Source organism: Miniopterus natalensis, chromosome 17 (assembly GCF_054644295.1).
Source record: "Miniopterus natalensis isolate mMinNat1 chromosome 17, mMinNat1.hap1, whole genome shotgun sequence".
NCBI classification, from domain to species: Eukaryota; Metazoa; Chordata; class Mammalia; order Chiroptera; family Miniopteridae; genus Miniopterus; species Miniopterus natalensis.
Genome location: NC_142097.1, coordinates 39066768 through 39091418, shown reverse-complemented (window position 1 = coordinate 39091418; position 24651 = coordinate 39066768). Strand labels below are relative to the sequence as shown.

The 24651-nt window shown below is 38.2% G+C and overlaps 1 protein-coding gene across 1 annotated transcript in view; it reads left to right on the top strand.

Moving 5' to 3' along the window:
* The first annotated feature begins 72 nt into the window (after nucleotides 1-72).
* LOC107528399 (ATP-binding cassette sub-family A member 6) overlaps nucleotides 73-24651 on the top strand; it is a 41730-nt gene continuing 17151 nt past the window's right edge. Inside the window, exons 1-22 of the mRNA XM_087826324.1 lie at nucleotides 73-400; nucleotides 1511-1612; nucleotides 2905-3109; nucleotides 4329-4493; nucleotides 5947-6050; nucleotides 6434-6660; nucleotides 10009-10150; nucleotides 10911-11096; nucleotides 11215-11362; nucleotides 12726-12891; nucleotides 13951-14009; nucleotides 15066-15176; nucleotides 15489-15664; nucleotides 15875-15994; nucleotides 16227-16365; nucleotides 16925-17015; nucleotides 17833-17972; nucleotides 18608-18724; nucleotides 20026-20191; nucleotides 20420-20586; nucleotides 21494-21636; nucleotides 22824-22961. Coding sequence (XP_087682450.1) covers nucleotides 1517-1612; nucleotides 2905-3109; nucleotides 4329-4493; nucleotides 5947-6050; nucleotides 6434-6660; nucleotides 10009-10150; nucleotides 10911-11096; nucleotides 11215-11362; nucleotides 12726-12891; nucleotides 13951-14009; nucleotides 15066-15176; nucleotides 15489-15664; nucleotides 15875-15994; nucleotides 16227-16365; nucleotides 16925-17015; nucleotides 17833-17972; nucleotides 18608-18724; nucleotides 20026-20191; nucleotides 20420-20586; nucleotides 21494-21636; nucleotides 22824-22961 — 3006 coding nt within the window. The 5' untranslated portion in view covers nucleotides 73-400; nucleotides 1511-1516. The remainder of the gene's footprint in view (nucleotides 401-1510; nucleotides 1613-2904; nucleotides 3110-4328; nucleotides 4494-5946; nucleotides 6051-6433; nucleotides 6661-10008; nucleotides 10151-10910; nucleotides 11097-11214; nucleotides 11363-12725; nucleotides 12892-13950; nucleotides 14010-15065; nucleotides 15177-15488; nucleotides 15665-15874; nucleotides 15995-16226; nucleotides 16366-16924; nucleotides 17016-17832; nucleotides 17973-18607; nucleotides 18725-20025; nucleotides 20192-20419; nucleotides 20587-21493; nucleotides 21637-22823; nucleotides 22962-24651) is intronic.

The following is a 24651-nucleotide window of genomic DNA, read 5'->3' as shown; positions in this document are numbered from 1 at the left end:
TTGTTTTTACTTACTGTTTTTCCCCCCATCTTTGTCCATCGTTCCGGGAGGGCTAGCTGCATTTTCCTTATTTACCATTGTCCCCCTTATCCCTGGGGCTGAAAGGACATGTGCACAAACGCCGGGTTTGTTTTATTCTCAACCAACCACAGGACGGTCATTTCCCTGCAGAATAACTGGCTTGAGGAAGAAAAGACAGAAAACAAAACAAGTACATCATGTGCAGCGTGGCCTGATGACACCCCTTTTCAGAAGCTGGCCTGGGTTAAGAACTCTTGAGAGTAGGCACCAGTTTAAGGGATAAATGAAGTGGCAGTAAAGAAATTTCAATCGCTGCCTTAGGCGAAAAAAGAACTGCTTTGAAAGTGTTTCCCGAGTACTTCCTCTGATTCTTCTGACAGTAAGTAAAGCTCTGTTTTGTTGTGCTTTGCCAAATACGTGGGCGAACACTGCTAAAATCAATCTATTTTTCAGATGTTTCTAAATACTAATGTGTTTTATGCTGAAGACCTAATGGCAACATTTTTCTATTTTTTCCAACCAAATGTATAGATGCGAGAATAGAATATAAGAAAACAGTAAAATTTGTTTCTATGCTAGTGGAGGGAGAATTGTCTGAATGTTTTAATATGCAAATCTAAAAGAATTTAATTTTGAAGTTTCAAAAACTGAAAAAAAATTTTTCTTTGTTGGTTTACTTGCAAACATTTGGGCAAAATTACTTTCCCATGCAATTTTTTCCCCTCCCTCTGTCCCTCCCTCCCTCCTTCCTTCCCTCCCTCCCTCCTTCCCTTCCTTCCTTCCTTCCTTAAAAATCTTACTTTGTAGTTTGTTCCCTCAGTTATTCAGGGACTTCTGAATTCAGAAAATTGAGATAAATCATGTTCTTTTTCCTGTGTATCAAAATCAAGTTTCAAGTAGTTTGGGTCTGGATTATTATTCCACAACCTAACTCTTTTGATAGAAGTTGTTCAAGTCAATCTGGAAGGTAAATACCACAAAGAAATATTCCATCAGGGTTACATCTAATGGACACCATTCATTATTCAAATGAATATAAGTAATCAGAAGTGTGATGTTAATTTGATAATTCTGGGATTTCTATTTAAATGCAAAGAATAAAAAAGTATTAATCACGTAAGATACAATTTAGATATGCTACTCACACAGTTGAATTTCTGTAATGAAAGGTCAAAAATAAACCTTACAAGTATCTTCCAGGTTCTGAAATCTAATATCTTTTCCATTGTAATAGTTTGTTATTGTAAAATTGTGATAATAATCACTTCACCTCTGCATCGTTACCCACTAAGTAGCTTACAGTGAGTATATCTGATGTAAAATTTTACAGTCATGAGTTATTGAAATATTTTAAATCCTTTTTTTTTCAGTTCTTAAAGGTAGGAAATATCCCCCCCTCCCCCAAATACGATCAAGATTTTTCGTACTACACCTGTTTCTCGTGTATGCGCCTCCATGTTTACTTTATCTTTGTTCCTTTAATGAACAGGCTAACATGCACAGCAAACAGAAAAGTGTCTATCAACAGACTCAAGCACTTCTGTGCAAAAATCTTCTTAAGAAATGGAGGGTGAAAAGAGAGAGCTTCTTGGTATGTTTGAAAGTTTTCCTCTTTCTGCAGTTGACTTCATTGTATTTCGTTGCCTGATGATTCTCCTATTTTATATTTTAAGTAACAGACTGGATTTATTGATTTCAATGTTGTCTCTAGTTGTACTTGTTGAATTGCGAGACTCACAGCAGTCCTGAAAAAACAATGTAAAACTGTAAAGACAAAGTATTTACTCATTTATTTTAAAAAAATGAGATTAAGTGAAAATTTTAATTATATGATAAACTGTAACAACTATTAAAGCTGCTATAATTTGTATGTAATACATTTAGAGTCAAGAAAGAATAAAAATAATGCCTAGAAGAAATCAAAGAATTTTAATGTTAGGGATTTATGTTCAAGGCCATGAATGATCTACACAAAGATTTCCAAGAATGAGAACCAAGTAACACCACTGATTGTCAGTTTGAATTAAGTAGGTGAGCTATCTACAGGCAACAGCCCCAAGTCACAGTGACTTCACCAAGCAAAGGTGTACTTTTCACTCTCTTCACAGCTTAAATAAGGTTGGCAGTAAAAGTGGAGCAGGTTGGGTAGATGAAGGAATCTTCTCCACACAGTTATTCAGGGACCCTGACGTCTTCATCTAGGGATCCTGCCCTCTCCTTGGGTCTCAGAGACCTTCCCTGGATCCTGTGTATCCAGTTAGAAGATTAGGAGTAGAGGAACCTAGACAGGGAGAATGTGGAAGGTTGTGTTTCATGAGCCAGGCCTAGAATTGGTCTGTATCACATTTCTGCCCGCATTCCATTGGCCAGAACTCAATCACTTGGTCCCACTTAATTTCAGAGGCTGGGAATATCGTCTAGCCTTTTTCCAAGCAGCAAAAGATTACTGATATTGGTGAAGCACCAGATGGTCCCTCCTCCTCAGTTCCTTTTTCATTTTCTTTGATTTTCAACACAAGGAATTGACAACTGATAAGAATATTGCTACTGGCCACCATGAACTTTATCTGGGAACATCTGTGCCTCATAGAGTTTAGAATCAGATGCCCACACATACAGACCCTGTCATGCTGTTAGTTTATGGGATGGCCTCTACATTGGTTCATGATTTAATGAAAAGGTATAGTTCTAATATTGGAAAATGATATCTGTGGCAGCTATCTCAGTATGTGTCTTTCATCGGGTTCCTTTTGTTCTGGAGGAGAGCAAACAGGAGCCAACACGATGGAAAAATTGGAATTTGTCTTTAGTTCTTTGGTGTCAAGTGAGCTCTTTATGGGAATATAATCTGCATTTGTTCTTTTCCCCCCTTCTGTGTTATAGGAATGGGCGTTCCCAATACTTCTAGGACTGTTTATGGCCTTATTTTCCTATGTAACGTACAATAGCCAGTTTCCTGAAATGCCTCCTCAGGACCTGGGAAGGGTAGATAAATTTAATAACTCGAATATAGTTGTTGTGTATACACCGATCTCTAATATAACCATGCAGATCATGAATAAAACGGCATTTGCTCCCTTTTTGAAAGGTACGTGTACTAATGACAAAAGAATCACTGATATTGTTTTATTTTTTGGTAAAATGTGTATATGTTTAACTTAAAGTTACAGTGACCCATTATGTTAATTATTTAGGTATTACAGTAGCATATAAGTCTAGTTAGTTTTTTCCTTTCTCTAACAACAATTAACCGATTAAACTCTTTTCGATGGGGGTTGAATTTAGAGAGGCCTGCATTTCTCTTGGAATTTAACTAAAACAATAGATTTATAATTCCAGGTTTGCAGAATAGTGTCTAGGAAGAATATGCCATTCGTGGATGTGGGTGTTTTTAACACAGGAATGCAATGATTAAGATGTATAACTCAGGGAAAATAAACACCTAAATAAAAGAAAGTAGGTCATGGTTATTAGACAATCATTTCAAAACATTGATAAGTAAGCATGGATAATCTAAAGATAATTCGTGCTTGGTGTAATTTGTAAACAGCTTTAAAGGCCTTCATTCTAAATGAGATCACTATATAACTGAGATAACCACAGTGTGTAATTTCCCTCATGGGTGAGCTAGGTACCATCTGGCTACCTGCTTTTTAACCCTCAAATTTTAACAGGTAAAATTGCTCAAAGTCAGATACAGAGTCACTTTGTGCTCTTGGTTCCTACATAAGGCAAAGATCATAGGATATTTCTTTGCTTCAGTAACCCTGGTTTCTTAGGCATACCAATTATCCTTTCTTATGCATACTTCTCCTGGCATAATCTTTTAGGTACCTAAAACTTGCCTTGAGGCTTATCATTATTAAGAGAAAACATTTAGTTCTCATGCATGTCTCCTGATTCTAGAATCTAAAACATCAAAATAAAAATGTTCCCCTTGCTTTTTGGGGTGTTTTATTTAAATGTGGAAAAGATTTTATCTTAATTCTAATGAAAAATATAGGATAAGCCCTGCCGGACATGGCTCAGCAATTGAGCATCGACCTAGGATCCAGGAGATCAAGGTTTGATTCCCGGTCAGGGCACATGCCTGGGTTGTGGGCTCAATCCCTAGTCGGGGGTGTGCAGGAGGCAGCCGATCAATGACTCTCATCATTGATGTTTCTATTTCTCTCTCTCTCTCTCTCTCCCTTCCTTTCTGAAATCAATAAAAATATATTTTAAAAATAGATATATAGCATGACACAGTTGGATATCACATTCTGTTTCAGTGAAATTCTAACAGTCTTTTACTTTGTCATTCACAGGAACAAAAGTCATTGGAGTACCAAATCAAAATGCCATGGACAAAATACTTGTGGATTACATCATTGTACAGGCAGTGGGAATCGTCTTTAATGACGCTTTCTTTTATAAATTAAAATTTCTTCAGGGATTTGACGTTCCATTTTTGACAGAACATCATCTTTCAGGTGATTTTTCATAGATAGTATCCTTATGGCGCTTTTCATGTTTTTAACATAAGGAACAGGTTGAGATGGTCAACAGAGATGCTTTCAATGGTGCATGAGAACATTCAAAAGCATGTTTTATTGCTAAATTTCTTCCAAAGTCAATCATATATATCCCACTAGAGGATGACACACAAAAGATCATAGAGGCATCCAACATATGTCTATAGTGAGCTCACAGGTGTACGCTGCAAGGGATACAGAGGGTGACCAAGAGTGATAGGTCCCAGTCTAGCAGTACAGACATATATTGGGCAGATATATTAATGATATGTGCAAGGGAAGGTCCTTGAAGGGGCTTAGACCAGGGGTTCCTAATATGCTTGGCATTAGAGAAGTCTTATCTGGGGGAGTGATGTTTTAACGAACATTAGAAGAAATAGCACATGTGGGGTGCTAGGGGCACTGTGTTAAGTTAGATAGAAAAAAGGCACGTGTGAAGGCCCTGAGGTGGAGGACATCTGCTAATGTGTTTGGAAGATGAGCAGCATAACTGAACAGAGAACACAAGGAGCATGACGGGCCAGAGGGGCCGAAGTTACTCAAGGGCTAGAGCCCGTGGCTTCCTTTAATCCTAGGGCAATGGAGAGCAACCCAGGTACTTTAATCAGGGCAGAGGCATGATGAGAGTCCCACGCCTAAGGTAACAGTCTATATATAGCCTTCAGGATGGATTGCAGAGGAGTCAGAGAAAATGCTATAAAATAGTGAGCTGATGGTGGCATAGCCCAGAGTGGAGGCAGCTTAGAGGGACGTGAAGAGAGCTGAGGACCCCTTAGGAAGCAAAATCGAAGTGACTAGTAGAACTGTCTCTTCCCCATTCCTCCACTGACGGTCTACTCTGTTTTGCGTTTTTGTGTTGGCCTTAAACATGGAAGTGAATGAAACACAGAGCCTGCTAGCGTGAGTCGTTACAGTCAGGTGGTGATGAAGCAACAAAGTAAACTAAAGCAGGGATAAAAGATAAGTGACTGAAAGAGTTATTTTAAATATGTTGTTTTACAGTAGCGGGGAAAGACCTCTAGCATGAGTTTACCTTTGAGAAGAGAGCAGGATGGAGGGAGTGAGCCATGGATTCCTCTGGAGGGAGGGCATCTGAGCACAAAAGAAGTTCTAGCCCTGGAGTGCATTTGACATTTTCAGGCACAGCAAGGAGTCCAGTAGGGATGGAACTTTCATTTAAAAAAAAAAAAAATTATGTCCTAAGCCTCCCTGTGCATGCTGTGGCCTCCATGAACCAACTTGCCTCGTTGAGAATTTCCGTTTGCTCCTTTTGTTCTGTGTGGTTAAAGGTTCTGACTGGCTATTTTCTCTTGGCTATTTTCTCTAGACTATTTTCTCTTGGATCCTTGTTTCTTACCCTCCCAGTGCCTCCATCCCATAACATTAATTCCACTCTTCTTTTGCTTTACAGCGCATTGCTGGGCTATAGAAAATGGGTCAAGATGTTCACTGGCCAAATACTGGTACTCAGGATTTGTGGCTTTACAAACCGCCATTAATGCTGCTATTATAGAAGTAAGAAATGTTCTAATAAATAATGTAGACTCATGCCAGAAGCATCAAGATTTTGATGAAAGGTGGTCTATACTCAGTTTCCACACGGTTGTATAACGAAGCAGGTATACAAATGGTGAAATGGGATCTAGGCAAAGGAACACATTGCTTTTTTTTTTTTTAATCTTTAAAATTTCCAGTAGTTATAGAATGAAAAGAACTTGCAAAAGCAATGTCCAGGGAGGTCTGTGTGCTCTTCACCCAGTTTCTCCTCATGCTGATATCTTACATTACCATGGGACAGTAGTAAAACAGGGAAATTGACATTGGTACAATCCCCATAGCTTCTTGATTTCACCAGTTTCTGGACCTGAATGATCTTGTTTGTTTAAACCCTTTTTTAGATCACGACAGGTCACTCTGTGATGGACGAGTTGATGTCAGTCACTGCTGTAAACATGAAGACGTTACCTTTTATTTCTAAAGGCATGCTTCAAAATGAGATGTTTACCTTCTTCTTACTGATTTACTTCTCCTCGTTTATATATTTTGCATCATTCAACATTACAAAAGAGAGAAAAAAGTATAAGGATTTGATGAAAGTGATGGGTCTACAAGATTCAGCATTCTGGTGAGTGACTGATTCAGACGGTACAAGTGAGTAAGAGGAAGGAAGGAGCAGTGAAAAGAAGTATCACTGTCTCTGAGGGTCACGATTTAAACCCGATACATTGGCTACTTTTTCTTCTGACTTTTTGATTTAGTCTTGGTTACATTTTGCCAAACAAAACAGTTACTGTAATTTGCTGAGCACTTCTTCTGGGCCAGGGTATGTTAAGCTTACGCCATTATAGAGCTACCTTTAAGGTCAAAAAGAGTAAAAGAGTTGTCCAGTGTCAAATGGGTGATGACCGCCGGAGCTGGGACTGCAACCCAGGTACCCTTATGGCAACTCTCTGGCTAGATCTGCCCGCAGTAATCGTTTGATTTCTTAAGAGTTCCTTGTGTTGAAGAGAGGGTAATCCTGTAAAGCCTAGCTTGTGTTCAGGGGTTGGGTCACCAGGGATGTATTCTTTTGAGCAACTAAATATCGTATGTTATGGTTTAAAAAGATAGCCTACGTAATGTCCCCAGCACATACGGCACCCAGGCTGGCATATAGGGAGGGCTTAATAAGAGTCTTTTTTTCATATGTTGACATATTTATATCTTGCTCTCTTCCATTATAAAATTTTGAAATGCATATATGTGTACGTATCTATGTGTGTGTGCTTGTCTTAAAATGAAAACAGCCTTGGCCAGGTGGCTCAGTTGGTTGGAGCATCATTCTGTACACCAAAAGGCTGCCGGTTCAGTTCCTGATCCCCCATCAGGGTGCATACGGGAGGCAACTGATCAATGTTTCTCTCTCATGTCGGTGTGTGTGTGTGTGTGTGTCCCCTTTCCTTTCTCTCTAAAATCAATAAACATATTCTTGGGTGAAGATTTAAAAAAGGAAAAGAAAAGAAAAACAAATAATTGAGTACTAGAGGCAAAGACCTAGCAAAATAATAAATAGTAAGATTGGTAGATGGAAATGCAAACCATACAAGCTCTAACTGCCGAGAGGCCCAAGCAGAGAATTCTGCAATACAATCCGTTCCAAAATCTATACTGCCTAGGAAAAGAAAATAACCAATTGATTTAGCCCAAAAGAAACCTGATGTTTTTCAATATTGAAACCTAGGAGGCATTTCTGTGTATCATCCTCATATCCAGAAAATTCTATTTAGGAATGTGGAAATGTCTGGAATAGATGAGAAACTATTTATTGGACAATCTTTTGAAAGCCCCACGTTCTCTGAACCTAAAGTGCGGCCTAGGAAATTGTTAACATACTGTAGTTCCCGTATGTTTTCAGGAAGTGGATTCTGCAGAACATGGTATGCTTTTTCTAAACTGCTGATATTTCTAATGCAGGCTGACTCATTGTAAAGACAGAGAGTTTTGATTCTGATACATATGACATGTGAACCAGAAAAAGAGGAAACTGTCTTTCAATTAAATAGAAAGAAGAAGAGAGTTTTTTGTAGTGGAGCTTTGAGAAGTACAAAGGAATAGGTGGAGCCTGTGAGGGAGGAAGAGAGAGTGGACCTGTATAGAAAAGATCCTCTTTCAGTCCAGGGCATGTCTTGTGGGGCAGCATCTCTGCAGTCACCTGAAATAGGTAGGACCAAGTCAAGTCTAGATTCAAATCCAAAGGTATTGGATATGTAGAGGTGGATTCATTCTCAGGATAAATACTTTTTAGTAAGCATGTAACCTAAAACTTAGCAAAATGAATATATACAGTGTCCCCCAAAAATGTATACACATTTTGAATGATTATAAAGTCATTAACATACAGTTTATTTTGAGTTCTCAGCTGTTAAAGTGTGTATACATTTCTTCGGGACACCCTATATACTACATACATATATATATCCTTAAAACTAAGAAGGAAAAAATTCTGAAGCTTTTTAGGAAGTACAGAATGTCTTTTGCAAATAAATTTTATGACTTTTTTACTCATGTAATAACTGTGAAATGTAATCAGTATTTATTCTTTAAGTGTCATGTCTGAATTGCTCTGCTTTTGTCATGAAAGTTATCTTGAGTTCAGTAACATCTCTCCGACCCCTACCCCCAACTCTGCAATGAGTTCCTTGTTCTAGATAATGTTTGCGTTTCCTGTACTTGTAATTCCCCTACCCTGTGGTTTTTCAATTCCTACCTACTGTAGTTCCTGTATGTTCTCAGGAAGTGGATTCTGCAGAACATGGTATGCTTTTTCTAAACTGCTGATATTTCTAATGCAGGCTGACTCATTGTAAAGACATGAAATTTAAAAAGAAGTCTCACAGCAATATTTTTTCATAGCAACGTATCTCACTGGCCAAGAAAAACAAAAGAAAAAAATTAAACAATATCAAACTAAAATTAAAAATTAAACTATATCAAACTAAAAAGTTTTTACACAGCAAAGGAAACCATCAACAAAATGAAAAAACAACTCACTGACTGGGAGAGTATTTCACCAATAATATATCTGGTAAAGGGTTAATATCCAAAATTTATTAAGAACTTATAAAACTCAACACCAAAAAAACAAGCAATCTAATTTAAAAAATGGGCAAAGGACCCAAATAGACACTTCTCCAAAGAGGACACACAGATGGCCAAGAGATATATGAAAAGATGCTCTATGTCACTAATCAGAGAATTGCAAATTAAAACCACACTGAGATATCACCTCACACCTGTCAGAATGGCTATCATCAGTAAATCAATAAATAGCAAGTGCTGGGGAGGGTGTGGGGAAAAGGGAGCCCTCGTGCACTGCTGGTGGGGATGCAGACTGGTGCCGCCACTGTGGAAAGCAGTATGGAGTTTCCTCAAAAAATTAAAAATGGAGCTGCCTTATGACCCAGCAATTCCACTTCTGGGAATATATCCGAAGAAACCTGAAACACTGATTGGAAAGAACTTATGCCACCCCTGTGTCCATTGCAGCGTTGTTTACAATAGCCAAGATTTGGGAGCAGCCCAAGTGCCCTTTGGTAGATGAGTGGATGGATGAAAAAGCTGTGGTGCATTTATGCATTGTATTAAAAAAAAAAAAAAAAAAGGAAAACTAAAATGTTTATGGGCAGGAGAACTTTGGGATATAGTCATACAATGAAATCTACAGTGGTGTATATTATTGTATATGTTGATCGGTAAAGGCAAGGTGCAGAAGAACCCATGCAAGATACTATTTATGCAACGTTCATACTCCTTATGAATCCAGAGCTGACTCCTAGCCAGCAGGCACAGCCAGGCCCGTGTAATATTAGTACTACTGTAGTTATTAACCTAGGCGGCAGGCACAAGGGCAGTCACTCTACTATTCATTAGGTATTTTGTGTTTTTAGTACCTCATAATAAAATTAAAGTAATTGCAATCACTTTTTGTCTTTAGGCTCTCCTGGGGTTTAATCTATGCTGGCTTCATCTTCATCATTTCCATATTCATTACAATTATCATAACATCTACCCAGACTGTAGTCATGACGGGCTTCATGGTCATGTTCACACTCTTTTTCTTATATGGCTTGTCCCTGGTAAGTTCACGCGACGACGACCGCTTTCTCTGCTTTACGTCTCAGCTGCATGTGGCACAAGTGGCCTCAGCAGGCAACGACAGGCTGCCTCTCTCGCGTCCGTTCTGTGTGTGCACGCGTGTAAGTCTCTATGAGTGTGAGCAAATAATGTCACCTAAATAAAGTTGGACCTCGCTTTTATATAAAGATTCAAGTTCATGAAATGATGCATCTAAAAGAAAAAAAAGTATTTTGACTCTACCTCAGACTTTCGTAGATGATTAATGAGGATGCACTTGAAGCGTGAACCCCTCACTTTGCTCCAAACTCCCCCACCACGTGGTAGCTGTACACAGTAGCGCTCTCCCTCTGGTACCCCACCTTGTGGTGACGTCTCCCGTCAGCCCTCTCTCCTTTCTCTGAACAGCAGCCTCTTTTTTTTCCTCCCTCCTTTCAGGGTGTTTTCTGCAGAAGGTATTCAGATGCTCTTGAATATGTTTTCGTTTCTTTCCATCACTTTCCAATCCTCCATTTCCACCCTTCCCCAGCCAATTCTTCCAGCTTTCCCCCACCCTTTCCTCAGCAACAAAAGCCCAACCTTTGAATAGGACAAATAGGGACCCCATTTATAAAAGGGTTGAGAGAAGGACTGAGCCTAATTGTTCCTTAATATTTTCATCACCGACTCACTCGTAAAGATGCTGTGATCCTTAATTAGCTGTGCCACCAGCGTTGCTCAGTGAACGGAATCTGCGTAACGGCTGCCTGTCTTCTCTTTCAGATACATTTAGCATTCCTGGTGAGCGTGTTAATCAAGAGGACGGCTCTCACCAACCTGGCCGTGTTTCTTCTCACCCTCCTTTTTGGGGGTGTGGGACTCTCTACATTTCACAGACAACTTCCTTTACCTTTGGAGTGGATTTTGAGTATTTTCAGCCCTTTTGCCTTCACTGCTGGAATGGCCCAGGTAAGAGAGAATAGGGCTTCTTGAAAAAGGTTACTTGATAAAATGATAATTCTTGTTACTACACTGTATTATTTTTATTTATTTAATTTAAGTATTATTATTTTTGTTTGACTCTTAGATTATCCGCCTGGATTATAATATGAATGGTGTAACTTTTCCTGACCCATCGGGAGACTCATATGTCATGATAGCAACTTTTTTCGTATTGGCTTTTGATGTTTTTTTGTACTTGGTATTGGCATTATACTTTGACAAAATCTTACCCTGTAAGTAATAGTGGATTTTTCTCTGATCTCTACAAAAGTTGATCAGATTTAATACTTCTTTTCCCCTTAAGGTTCTATAAATGTATTTTAAGAAATGATGGATAACAAATACTTCGCATCACAGGCAGAATGAGTGCTTTATTTCTACTTCGTGGCTTTAATGGTCTGGAAAAATGTTTATGTAAAAACAATCATTCTTTTCACTTTAATATAATAATACACAGTATAAATAGACAAAATGATCGTTTTAATACATATGATAATTATATTGTATTAAATAACATTACTTTTTTCAAGGATCCCTGAAAGTGTTTTCAAAGAATGATATTTAGAATTTGTATCAGAACAAGTTGAAATGGCTTAGTTCTTAGGATGATTTTGGCTTAGACAGTGTAGGGCCATGGTACAGTGGAAGTGCTTTCTAGTACAAATGTGTTCTTACAAGAATGTTGGCAGACTGTAAACTAAATACAACTAGAAAGAACCTCGGGTGTGAGGTAACCAGTGTCTTCCTCCCCTTGTTGTGGGACGACCATGTCAGAAGGGAGATATCCATCCCTTAAGAAAATCACAAAATGGAAATTAGAACATTTTCAGAATTATTCTGAAAAGTTTTCTTATATTGCTTATGTTTACAGGAGCATATTGCCCAGTTAGATTTCCTTTATCTTGCAAACAACCAAACGTTTCCCATAGGCCCAGAATTCCTTCACATACACTAGAACCAGAATGTTTTTTCCCTTGCACAGTCTTCTTATCTTTTTTTTTTTTAATGTTTCTTCCACTTTGACTAGTTAAGTTTGTTTCTGTGTATACCTGTCTTTTTTTTATCACTTCTGGTTTTTATCTTGAAGAAGTAGTAACAAATACTACTTCGTTTTCTTTAAATCTAGAAAAGGACCATATATTCATCCTGAACAAATACAGTTGCTCCATGTACTGTTAATTCATGTACCATAGAGATTTCAGTATTATGTTCAATCGTATTGCTGTGGTCAAATGATTTATTAAGTTCACAAATATGTTTGCAATTAATTTTATTCCATAGTAAGGCCTTCCCCCAAAATATTTGGTTTTATTCCTTCTGAATACCCTTTTAGACCACACTGTACTCAAACCTTTGATTTATGCTTTGTTGAAAGTTCTGTTGGTTAACTTTTGTGATTACTATGTTACTTCCTTTGAATTTCCATATCTTAATTATCAAGTTTTCTTGATAATATGCTCAGTCATAAGAAGTTAGAAAAGAGTTTCTCTGTGATGCTTAAAATTCTAAGATATTCTGCACTGTTCCGAACAAGGATTCTTTTCTCACTGTTTTAATGTTACTGATCCAATATTTTATTGCCTCTTGATTAATTAGATGGAAACGAGTCCCGTTATTCTGCATTATTTTTTCTGAACTCATCGTCTCGTTTCCAACACCGAAGGACTAATAAGGTCATTGAGAAAGAGACAGATCCTGAGCATCCCTCTGACGATTATTTTGAACCAATAGCTCCAGAATTCCAAGGAAAGGAGGCCATCAGGTAATTACACTTATACTAATATAGGGTACAAGGCAGTTCCCTTTGGAACTGCAAGGTGCACTCAAGTTTGACAACCACTGATCTAAAGGTGTATGTGTGTGTGTGTGTGATATTCATGTGAAGAAATCCAGCGAACCTTTAGACAGGTGAGCCTAAATCTCAGGGTCAAGGATGAGGTCAACATTAGATAGGTGTTGAAACCATGAGGACCAATGAGATAACACATCGACTGTGTTGAGAGTGAGGTGAACGTAGAGAACACTGTGGAACACAAAGATGATGCATCGGATGAAAGAAGAGAACCTTGTAAAGAAACAGATGGTGTGTTAAATGAAAGAAGAGAACCTTATATTTATATATAGAAAAGTAGGAAGAAAACCAATAAAGTGGAGCATCCTCTTGAATGTAGACACTTTTAACAAGGAGAAAGTCATGAACAGTGACCATAACCCAGTATGTAAGGATAGAAAGGTATTTGTTGCATTTGGCGATTAGGAGGCTACTAATGATTTCGATATGCAGAGGTTCACTAGAGTCATGGGTTCAGAAACCAGGCTGCAGTTGATTGAGGAGGAAGTGAAAAGTGAGGAAGTAGGGATGTCAATTTTACACTTTTATTTTGAGAATTTTTTCAAGATTAGGGGAGAGAGAAATTCAGTCCTATCTAAAGCAGATCCACTGGCCAAATAGGAGCTATCAGAGAAGAAAATTCAGGTGACAGAGGGCTTTGGAGATGATGGTTATAGAAAGCAGATAAATGCTCTCATCATGACGGGGGGAAAAATACCGTGTGTTCTAAGACTGAAAGGAGAAAGTGAGGATGATTACAGAGCGTTCTACTTTTCCAAGCTAGTAATTTAATCACAACTTTGTAGAGATACTTTTTCTACTTCAGGGGAAGTGATTTTCCAAAAATAAGCCGTTGTCATCCTGAGTAGAGTGGTGATGCCATCCCTTATTTCACATGAAGTGGCTGACTGCATCTGTCTAGGGTTGTTCATGATCCACACCACTTTTATTTCTGTGTTGTGTAAGTAAGCACCCCTTTTGTCATTTCAGAATCAGAAATGTTAAAAAAGAGTATAAAAAAAAGTCTGAAAAAGTGGAAGCATTGAAAGGTAAAGAAAAACATTTAATTGTTTTATTGACTTCTTGATTTCAAAACTGGGGAAAATTCAATGTTGAAAATGAGAAAATATAAATAAGCAAAACAGAAAGAAAGGAAAACAAGCGTGCAGCCTAACTCCAGCACGTGGAAAGCAGCCGTGGTTAAGAACTGCTTGTAAAATCCTTCTGGATGTTTCCTGGATCAATTAATCTACAAAAAGGGGATTGTGCAATGAAAAATGCAGTTTTACTTTGTTTTGGGTTTTTTTTAGATGAATTTGCAATAAGGAATGTTTTCTTTTATTTGCACTATGAGGAAAGAATATTTAGACTTAAAATTGATAAATTTTTTTTACACTCGCCAAGAAAATCACATAGTTTACATGTGCTGGTGAGATTAACGAAAACAAGATGACTAATACCATTGACCACGAATTAAATTTCGCAAGTCAATATCCTATGACGTAGTTTATAGTGTTGAATGAGCCAGCATATCTGATATGAAATATTCTAACAAATATAGCTTTCTCAAACAAATATTTAAGTAAGTCATAGATTTTCCTGGAAGTTGAGAGTTCTCTGTCCTTTGTGTATATATTGTGTTTATTTTCTAGCAAATGCAGCACCCCTCAACTCAGTCTTTTTTGTTTGAGATTAGGTCTTTGATAATTTAATGTACTTGTATCAGCAAGTTTATTCTCACTCCAGGTTTTTCTCATCAAACACCATGTAGATCTGTGGTTTCTTTCATTTTAGCCAAGGATATATCGAGGTATTTTTAAATTTATTATTTCAATTTCTAGAGTGCATTATGAGCTACTTTTGCACTCATCAATAACCGTGAACTTTTTTAGGTCTAACCAACTTTAATTTATGCAAGGATTTCCTCTTGTTTGGAGTGGGAATAAGATAAAATTAACTCTAATTCCAAATATTAACACTACACTTACTTCCAGTGTGCATGCATGTGCATATATGAATATGTAAATATATGTCCCTCTTATCCGTCTTTAGAAGCAGCCCTGCCCAATGCTGTCTGAGGTGTTAATATTTTATTTTAAAAACAGGCTTGTTCTTTGACATATATGAAGGTCAAATCACAGCAATTCTGGGTCAGAGTGAAGCTGGCAAATCTTCGTTGCTAAACATCCTTAATGGGTTGTCTGTTCCAACAGAAGGTGAGCAAAATGATTTTCTCAAAGGCAAGATGTCTGATATTAGAAGGAGGTCATATGTAGCTTTTCTCACTTCAGGGAACTGTATGATTTTGAATGTATTTCCCCAATTTTTATGAAAAGTAATATATTTATTTCATTGATACATTATATTCCAGGGAGAATACATAATAATCAGTAGTTGTTAATAAATCGTGAAGTCATCATTTTGGATGTTTGTGTGCATATGCAAATATTTTCATGAATCATATCTCCAAAGCATCATTAAACGTATTATCTTGCCAATGTTAAATTATTTTTCACTTCTTTTCTTAGGGTCTGTTACCATCTACAATAAAAATCTCTCTGAAATGCAAGACTTGGAGGAAATCAGAAAGATAACTGGCATTTGTCCTCAATTCAATGTTCAATTCGACATACTTACTGTGAAGGAAAACCTCAGGCTGTTTGCAAAAATCAAAGGGATTCAGCCACAGGAAGTGGATCAAGAGGTAGATGGGCGTGCTTGGATTAATTAAACTGCTAACCACTTATCAAGTTAAATCATGTCCACAAACTTCCCCTCAGTGATTTACCTGTCCTGTTATGAAGAGAACGTAGGCTTTGAAGCTCCATAAAAAATACCCAATGCTGTAATGAACAGTTAAAATTACATACTATGAATCATCCTGGATTTTAAGCTTATATATTCTTTCCTATAGGTACAAAGAATTTTATTGGAGTTGGACATACAAAATATTCAGGATAACCTTGCTCAACATTTAAGTGAAGGACAGAAAAGAAAGCTGACCTTTGGGATTGCCATTTTAGGAGATCCTCAGGTAAGTACCATTATGCATGGGGAGGAATGCCGAAGGGATATCAATAAAAAGTAGCAGAGCTTTTCGTTGTAATCAATCAAGAGAGAATCTGCTATGTTTAACTATGAATAGAAGCATATTGGACATCCGTGGTTGGATAGTTATTATTTGTTCATTTTCTATTGTTATGCATGCCATCATCAGGAAATCAACATGGGAGAGAGGCATATTTCATATACCCCCTCCTTTGTAGGTTTTGCTATTAGATGAACCAACTGCTGGACTGGATTCCTTTTCAAGGCAGCGAGTGTGGAGCTTCCTCAAGGAGCACAAAGCAGACCGAGTGATCCTCTTGAGTACCAATTTCATGGATGAGGCTGACATCCTGGCTGGTGATTGCTGATTTTATCTCAGTATTACAATAACAGATTTGGGAAATAAGTATTCCCAGGGCCAGAGCCCTGCTCCCATTGCCTTGGTGTGCCTGTATTACTTACCAGTCTGGGGGAAAACAGGAGCCTATTCCCACTGTGGAATTCCTTGTCAACTGTACGGTTGCTAGATTATGACCACTGATAAAAAATTTATGATTTTTTTTCAGATCAGCTCTTAATTAATGTAAACATCCAAATATTCTTTAATATATATTTGGTTGAAAATACCCACTAAATGCTTTAGCATCCCATTCAGAGTAGAAAATGCACCCATGTAATTTCTGTTTTTTTCTTTTTTTAAGTTTTGGAGGACATGAAAATGAACTGGAACTCATAAGCTCATTTTAAATGTATCCATTTTAATGCGTATTTCAAAATTTTAAATGGACAGTAGCTAGAGCAGTGCCCATAGAACACTTCTCCTTTAGAAGTCTGAGTGTTGGCTCCTCATTGGTATTTCCCAGACATGGAAGAAATGACGTCCATCACCCTTTTACTCTTGTTTCTGTTTACTCAGATCGAAAAGTGATCATGTCCAAAGGGAGACTGAAGTGTGCCGGCTCTTCTGCCTTTTTGAAAAGAAAATGGGGTCTTGGATATCACTTAAGGTAAGGAATTTAGGGATAAATTGAATATATATGTCTGTATTTTCAATACTGGTATATCAAAAAGGTAGACAGTTATAAGAGAGATTGGGCCTTATGCTTAGCTCTGCCAAGCTGTATTGATCAGTGTTTCCCAAATGTTTTTCCTGCATCTCATTGCAATAAGCAAAATTTCAAAATTATCAGCCCAGGCTGACAGATCATAGCAGGGCTACTTCATGGATCACTTTCCACCCTCCATTTCCTCAGCTGATCAATGCAATCCTGTGACATGTTTCCTTCTTTCATAGGGTACAAAATCAAATAATTTTTGAAGCTAGTATCAAAAGTGGGAGTAAATCGGGTGGCAGAGAGTAAAGAGGACTGTGTCTAACAAGAAAGTGTGTCCAGGCAAAAAGAATGAACACGAAAACACTATGGATAAATGAAACATGACTATTGGCCAGATTTTCCCATTAGCCACTAATTCCTGATAGCTACATGGTCTGGTGCAATAGCAATTTTCCCTAAGAAGTCTCTTCTGTCTAATGTCCTACTTCCCTCTGTTTGTCTTCCTATTTGATATATATCAAGTTTCAATTCCATCATGTATTTGTTTGTATATTTGTGGTGGTTCTGAGTTTATACACCTTCTCTGTATAGATCAGAAGATTTTTTTAAACCAATGGCATTATTATTATGATTATTACTCATTCATTTTGTTTGTTCCCTAAAGCCAAGTAAAGATAGTACTCAAAGGCTGGATATTCAGTACAAAGCCCTTCTTTTGTGATAGTGCTGGAGGAAACACAAATGAATTGTCTTTTCTTTTAAACATTAGTTTGTACAGAAATGAAATATGTGATCCAGAAAAAATAACATCCTTCATTAAACATCACATCCCGGATGCCAAATTAAAAACAGAAAGCAAAGAAAACCTTGTGTATACTTTGCCTGTGGAAAGGACAGATAAATTTCCAGGTACCTTAAATATGATTACATTGGAATGAAGTTTGGGAACAAGTGCTTACATTCTTATTACAACCTTTATTGTTTAATGGACTTGGGTTTTGTTTTAGGTTGGTTTCCTAAGAAGCTAAACTAGAGATGAGGATCTTTAGTGCGATTTGTTTGGTAATTGATGCCCAGAGGCAACAGTAGAGAAGAAAGGAGAAAGAAAGAGGGAGGGAGGGAGGAAAGAGAAAGAGAGAGAGAGAAGACTCATTTTGGAAAGTTCTTGAGATGTCCAAAGGGGATGGAATTTAGAACACAAGTCAAGAGGTAGCCTTTGGTGGGAGCAGCTACAGGCCTTCTCCCTGTACAGAAGGAAGACCCGGAATATGGGTAGAAGTACACACCGATTGGTGGTGTAGAGGTGGTATTTCCTCAAAGACATTTGCAGGAAGTTCATGAGCTGAGAGAGAGTGCAGACAGTCTGAAGACAGAAGGAAAGGCCTGACATGTTCCTTTCAGAGGGGGAGAGCATTCCAGTGAAATTTTGGTTTTGCTCACATTTTATGAACAATATTCAGCGTCATCTTTTAAACATGTTAATTCACTAAGTTTAGTTATCAATGTGGGCTCTCAAATGTATCTGTTTCTGTCTGTTACCTTAGACCTTTTTAGTGATCTTGATAAGGTTTCTGACCAGGGAATGATGAGTTACGACATCTCTGTGTCAACCCTGAGTGACGTCTTCATGCAAGTGGAAGGAATATCAGCTATCGACCAAGGTACATTCATGTGTATAATTCATATAAAATCAATTTCCAAAAGATCATTTATCAGCTTAGCATATATAGTGTCTTATCCCTGATTCACACTAATTGGACTCTGCTCTTTGGGAAGGGCAGTCATTGCTTCCTGTCAGCATTCCTAGAACTGAACACAGACCCCTCTTGGAATATATCAGATTTGGGTTTGGAACCATTGCTTCCTTTTGGACAGTTTTCTTCCATCCCCAGGTGTTCACTGCTTCTTGGATACTTAGAAAGGATGTGAAAGGCTCTCGATCAGGGTCATGAAGTCTGAACAGATATTTTGTATAAAAAGTGCTCTTAGCTTGTTCATGTATAAAAATTCCACTAAGGCCTCAATGGGGGAGAGGTTTAGGATCATCTCTTGTGGATTATAATGGGTGGTAATACTAAGAGCTGTCATTTATGGAGGATCTGTTGCAGACATTTTGATCAATGGGTAGCCATATTGCATTGCTTTCCTGCCAATAACCATTCCAACAGGTGGCATGAGCACCATTTGACACATGAGAAAAATCAGACCTAAGAGCGGTTAAGTGACTTGCCCTAAATTACACCACTTGTAAGTCATATATTTAGAAATCAGGTACAGGTCTTGTAGTTTCAGAGCTGGTTGGTAGTCTTTCATCTAGACTTGTAAATTACTGATAGCTTAATAGTAGACATATAGGCATCAATGATTGGCTTCTTCTATGGAGAAGACTTCTTGAGGTTTCTCAGAATATTGTTACATATAGGGCTTTCTGTGCCTTTTAAAAGACTGGGCATGATGAGACCACCCTTGACTGAAGTCTTCTTTTGGCATCAATTCAGAATATTTTATCACTGAGTTTATTGAATGTGGACATGATAAATGTAATTTATTGCTTATATTGTTTGTTTTTTAACCACAAACATCCTAAAACATCTATTTTGTATTTTTTTGTTAATCATCACCAGAGGATATTGTTTCCATTGATTTTTAGAGAGAGTTGGGGGGAGAAGGGGAGAGAGAGAGAAACATCAGTGTGAGAGAGACACATTGATTGGTTGCCTCCACACCCCAACCAGGGCCAGTCAGCAACTCAGGTATGTGCCCTTGACTGGGAATCAAACCTGCAAACCTTCTGTGCATGGGCCGCCGATGCTCTCACCACTGAGCAACACCGGCCAGGGCCATCCTAAAACAATTTTTCTCTAAAAGGAGAAAACTGTGGTGATCCAAGAATGTCATTAATAATTTGTGTATGTGTGTGTGCACCTGCTCGGATGCGTGCATGTTTATTTTGAACAAGCAGAGATGTGGAGAGACACAGAAAGCCTACGTGAGATGGAGCCAGCTCCTTCTGTCCCCGGAACTCAGAAGACCATGAGTGACTTGGAACTCTGGAGAATGCAGATCTGCGCAATAGCGCGGCTTCGTTTCTTAAAGTTAAAACGTGGAAAGAGAGAGCTTTTGACCCTGTGAGTATCAAAGTACCGTGGTTTTGTTGGATAGTGAGTTTCAAGGAGGGATTAAACCACAATGACATTTTGTACTGTGGGGCATGCTAAGGTGTGACTTTCAGAATGATAGCACCTATCATTATGGCTGGCATGGAGTAAAGTTGATATTCTACAAATATTTGTGAAATGTCTGACAGAATAGATAAAATTGCAAAAATTCATACGGTAATGTTTCTTTCCTGGTAGACTGTTGGTATTTGGAATTGCATTGTTCCCAATGATTGTGGAAGTGATATTTGATGTTGTACTAGTTGAAAAGAATGATTGGGAATTTAAACCTGAATTGTATTTCCTCTCTCCTGGACAACTTTCCCAAGACCCTCTCACCAGCCTATTGATCATCAATAACACAGGTGAACAGAAAAATGAAATTTAAATCAAGCAATAGGTTATTTTTATGTAGAGGGGGGAAAAGCAGACCATAAGAGAAGAAAATGTGTATCTAGACTTTACGAATAGGAAATGATTTCTGAGGAACTGTGCATATTTGTTCTAAGTTTAGAGGTGCTGGGGAGGAGGGGACAAGATAGAAGGATCCTGGGACTCTATGTAACCTGGCAGAGCAGAGCCGCCTATCTGCGTGGTGACCCTAAGCTATTATGTGAGGGAGAAATGTCTGTATTGATTGATCCACTCAATTCTGAGATCTCCTTGTTACAGTTGTTGGCTCCTGTGTGCGCTAGGCTGTGGGTTTTTCTGCTCTGACAGTGGCACTCTTTTCATTGCCCACTTTCTAACAAAAATATATTTATGTAATATACATGTATGTAATACATGTGTAAATACATAAAATACATTCATGCTTTAAAATACATTCGTACATATACCTATACATATTTACTTTTCTGTTATTTGGAGAATAAAGGAGCGAGGGGAGTGCTATTACTGGGCATTTTAGACTAGCCAATCTGAAGTACTCCTCATACAATTATTGTATTTTCAATACAATAATTTAAGACAAATTATTGAGCTCAAATGTATTTTTTTAGCCAAGAGTCATAGAATAGAATTATATTGTCTTAATGGTCACATGTTAACTTGCATCAAATAGGATTATAAAGCTAACACATCACAGGGTGAGATTTGATAAATAGAAGATGCTAGATTGGGCTGACTTTCATGGGCCAGTATTATTACTGTGATGCCCAAAGAGACATACCTTCATGTACCATAAATATAAATTGTGTATGTGGTTTATTTTTAAAAATTGACATATATGTTCTTGCTTTATATGGTCTTCTGTTACTGACTTAACACTAGAATCAAATATTGAAGATTTTGTACAGTCACTGAAGCATCAAAATATACTCTTGGAAGTAGATGACTTTATAAACAGAAAGAGCCCTGATGACCTGTCATACCTGTCATACAATGGAGCTATCGAAGTCTCTGGGAAACAAAAGGTACCTTTGCCTCTTGCTGCTTGTTTTCGCTTTTCATGAAAAAAAAAAAAAAATCAATAAAGCACTACATTTTAACTGTCATAAAAACTGTGGAAAGTCAACCCTGCTAATATACAGCAACTTGACTCAAAAATGTTTTGGGTCATTATTAAATAATCTGTGAAGTTTAAATAGGTTTTTGTAAAAAACAATTTCTATCTTAACTTTTGAGTTAGATGATTTTTTTACATTCCAAAGTGGCTGAATAAAATTGCACAGCTCAGACCAATAAGATATTGGAGCTTCTCGTTACCAGCCAAGATACTTATGAATTTAAGGGTTCCTATTCAATGGCGAACTACCCAAACAGTGTTTTCATATACTTAGGAAGTATATTAAATACTATCATAGAGCTCTTTCTAGGACTACTGAACATACATTCTAATCATAAGTAAACTCAGTCTTACTTGCATTCCAGTGAAAAACAGGGTCAATTGCATGAAGCTTCCTCTTTATTTCTTGCCACAAGGGGAAAAAACAAAAACCTCTGAAGAGGCATCATTGAACTCAGTTCCACCTAAGCCAAGTACACCACACAAAATGTAATCTCAGTGTGGGAAACCGCATTGCCCAGCCACTGCTTTACTTGTTACTTATCCAGCATATTTATTACGTGAACTCTTGGTAATGTTGAAAGAACATTGAGCCTCCTGATGAATGAACGTTTTCATAACCCCAAAGAGCATAAACATTGTCCTAGAAAATGTGAAAATGCTTCTTTGGCAGGGTAGCCGTGAATATTTTATGAGCCCCATGCTTATTTCCTATCCGGAAAAACAGGGCTCCTTTGCTTGCTCACTGCAAACTCACAGTGTTTCCTGGTCAGGGCCACTTTTGAATTCCATCAGCTGAAATGGACTTCTCAGCAAAACAAGGACCACGTGCTCTAAAACTGGTAATACTAATAAAATCTCATATTGCTGACTGTGCTAAGGGCCTAATATACATGACCCCATTTAAACTGTAGGACAACCCGTTCATTGTATACCCTTTCACAGGTGGGGATGCTGCTGCTCAGAGAAGTCAGTTAACTGGAAGATAGTCACACAGCTAGAATAGGACACTGTTTAGGGTGTCATATATAAAACTCTTTTTCTTTGTTCTTTCATTATTTAGAATTAATATTTTTCATTTGCCTTTATTTGAAGGATTATAGGTTCTCAGTTGTATGCAATACTAAGAAACTGCACTGTTTTCCTATCCTGATGAATATTATCAGCAACGGGCTGCTTCGAATGTTTAACCATACACAGCAGATTCGAACTGCGAGAAGCTCATTTCCTTTAGTAAGTACTTTTGGATTGACTCGTTCTGAACAGTTAGGAGTTTGACAAGCTACCTATGCATTCCCTCTTTAGCTTTTAAATATTTATAATTGATGGTTAACCAACCCTAAAAAATTAATTTTGTCCTTACATTTTAAACAGATTACATCTCACAGAATATGATTTTCTTTCCTCATTATGATCAGAGAATTCTCATGGGGGAATACTTTTTCATATGATGTCACAGTCTCCCAGAAAATTTTGTGAAAAGATGCTTACTTGATTGCAGGAGTGTCTAATAGAGAGAGTAAGACTGGGGGGGGGGGGGGGAGGGTGTACACACACACTGAATTGGAAACCAAGAACACTTGTAACCCTGTTTTAAAATCTTATAAATCTAATATAATTTGTTGGTGGACCCTTCATTGACTAGATGGGTAGTCGATTAACTGATTTGAAGGAGAATTTGCCAGTTCTTGGGCTAGATGCACTCTGATGAATCCCTTCACCCCCTCCCCCACAGTGGCTCTGCGTTGCAGGGGTAGGGGTGGTGTCTGGTACACACAGGCTGCATTCTCAGGACTCTGTCAGCTGGCTATCGTGCGGCCTGACAGCTGCAAGCAGTGTTTTCAGCCAGGACAGCAGAAAGATCCTTCACCCCGGCCTTTAGTCACATTACTCCCTTCCTTTGTCCCTCTACCCCAGGCATGACAGCAGCTTCTCTCATCATCATCGTTGGCTTCGCTGCTCTTTCTACCCATGTAACAATTGCATGATTAATTTCAGTCCTTTTTAAGTACTGAAGGTGGTTATGGTTTTCTACTTAGAGCCCGTTTGGTACCCAAAAGGGATCTCTCAACTCTGACTCCAACTGGTTCTAACCAGTACATTGGAGGTGCAATAAACAGGGTTAGAAATGGAAGCTTCAAAAAGCGGAGCCCATTTCATGACAAAAGGGTCAAGTGTTAGTGGTTCTAGGGTACACACAGGAGCAGATGGATGCAATATCCTTGAGAGGTCAGGGGGTGACGTACACCTCTGTGAGCTGAAGCCACCAGTGTCAGTGAAGGCAGGAAAAGATCAAGCAGAGGTGTCTAAAGGGAAGTCTCCAGAAAGTGGAAACAGCTGGTAGTACAAAGAGATAGATGTTCCCCATTCTTGGTCCTTTAGTTTCCTCTTGTCATTACCTGTTTGCTCAAGATGAAAATGAACCGAAGCCCCAGTGGCACAGTCCTTCCTTCATTCAGCCAGTTGTATGAAGATAGTAATACATTTCCCCAACTGCTAAAAAATGTACAGATACAGCCTCTGGAGCTTTAACTAAAGTTTGAGAATAGTGGAATTCTTTTGAGGCAGGCTGCTGCACAAGAGGCAGTCCTGTACCCTACCTGAGCATAAGCCCAGCCACAGGCAGACACGGACTTGGGGGTAGTGATGTAAAGTGTATCTCCTTGAGGACAGGCTGGGAAGCATCAAGTGGTCTTTTTAGGTCTGTGCTTCACAACACACCCACCCAGTTGCTGTGTTTTCGCATATCCATCACTAGGTTTCCTGAGAAGGACCTGCCGCTCAAGCCTCAATCCTCTGTTTCTCTAGGACCCTAATTCCTGAATAATTTTTGTATTGTGGTAAAAAACACATACCATGAAATTTACCATCTTACCCATTTTTAAGTGTATAATTCAGTGTAGTTCAGTGTAGAGTTCAGTAT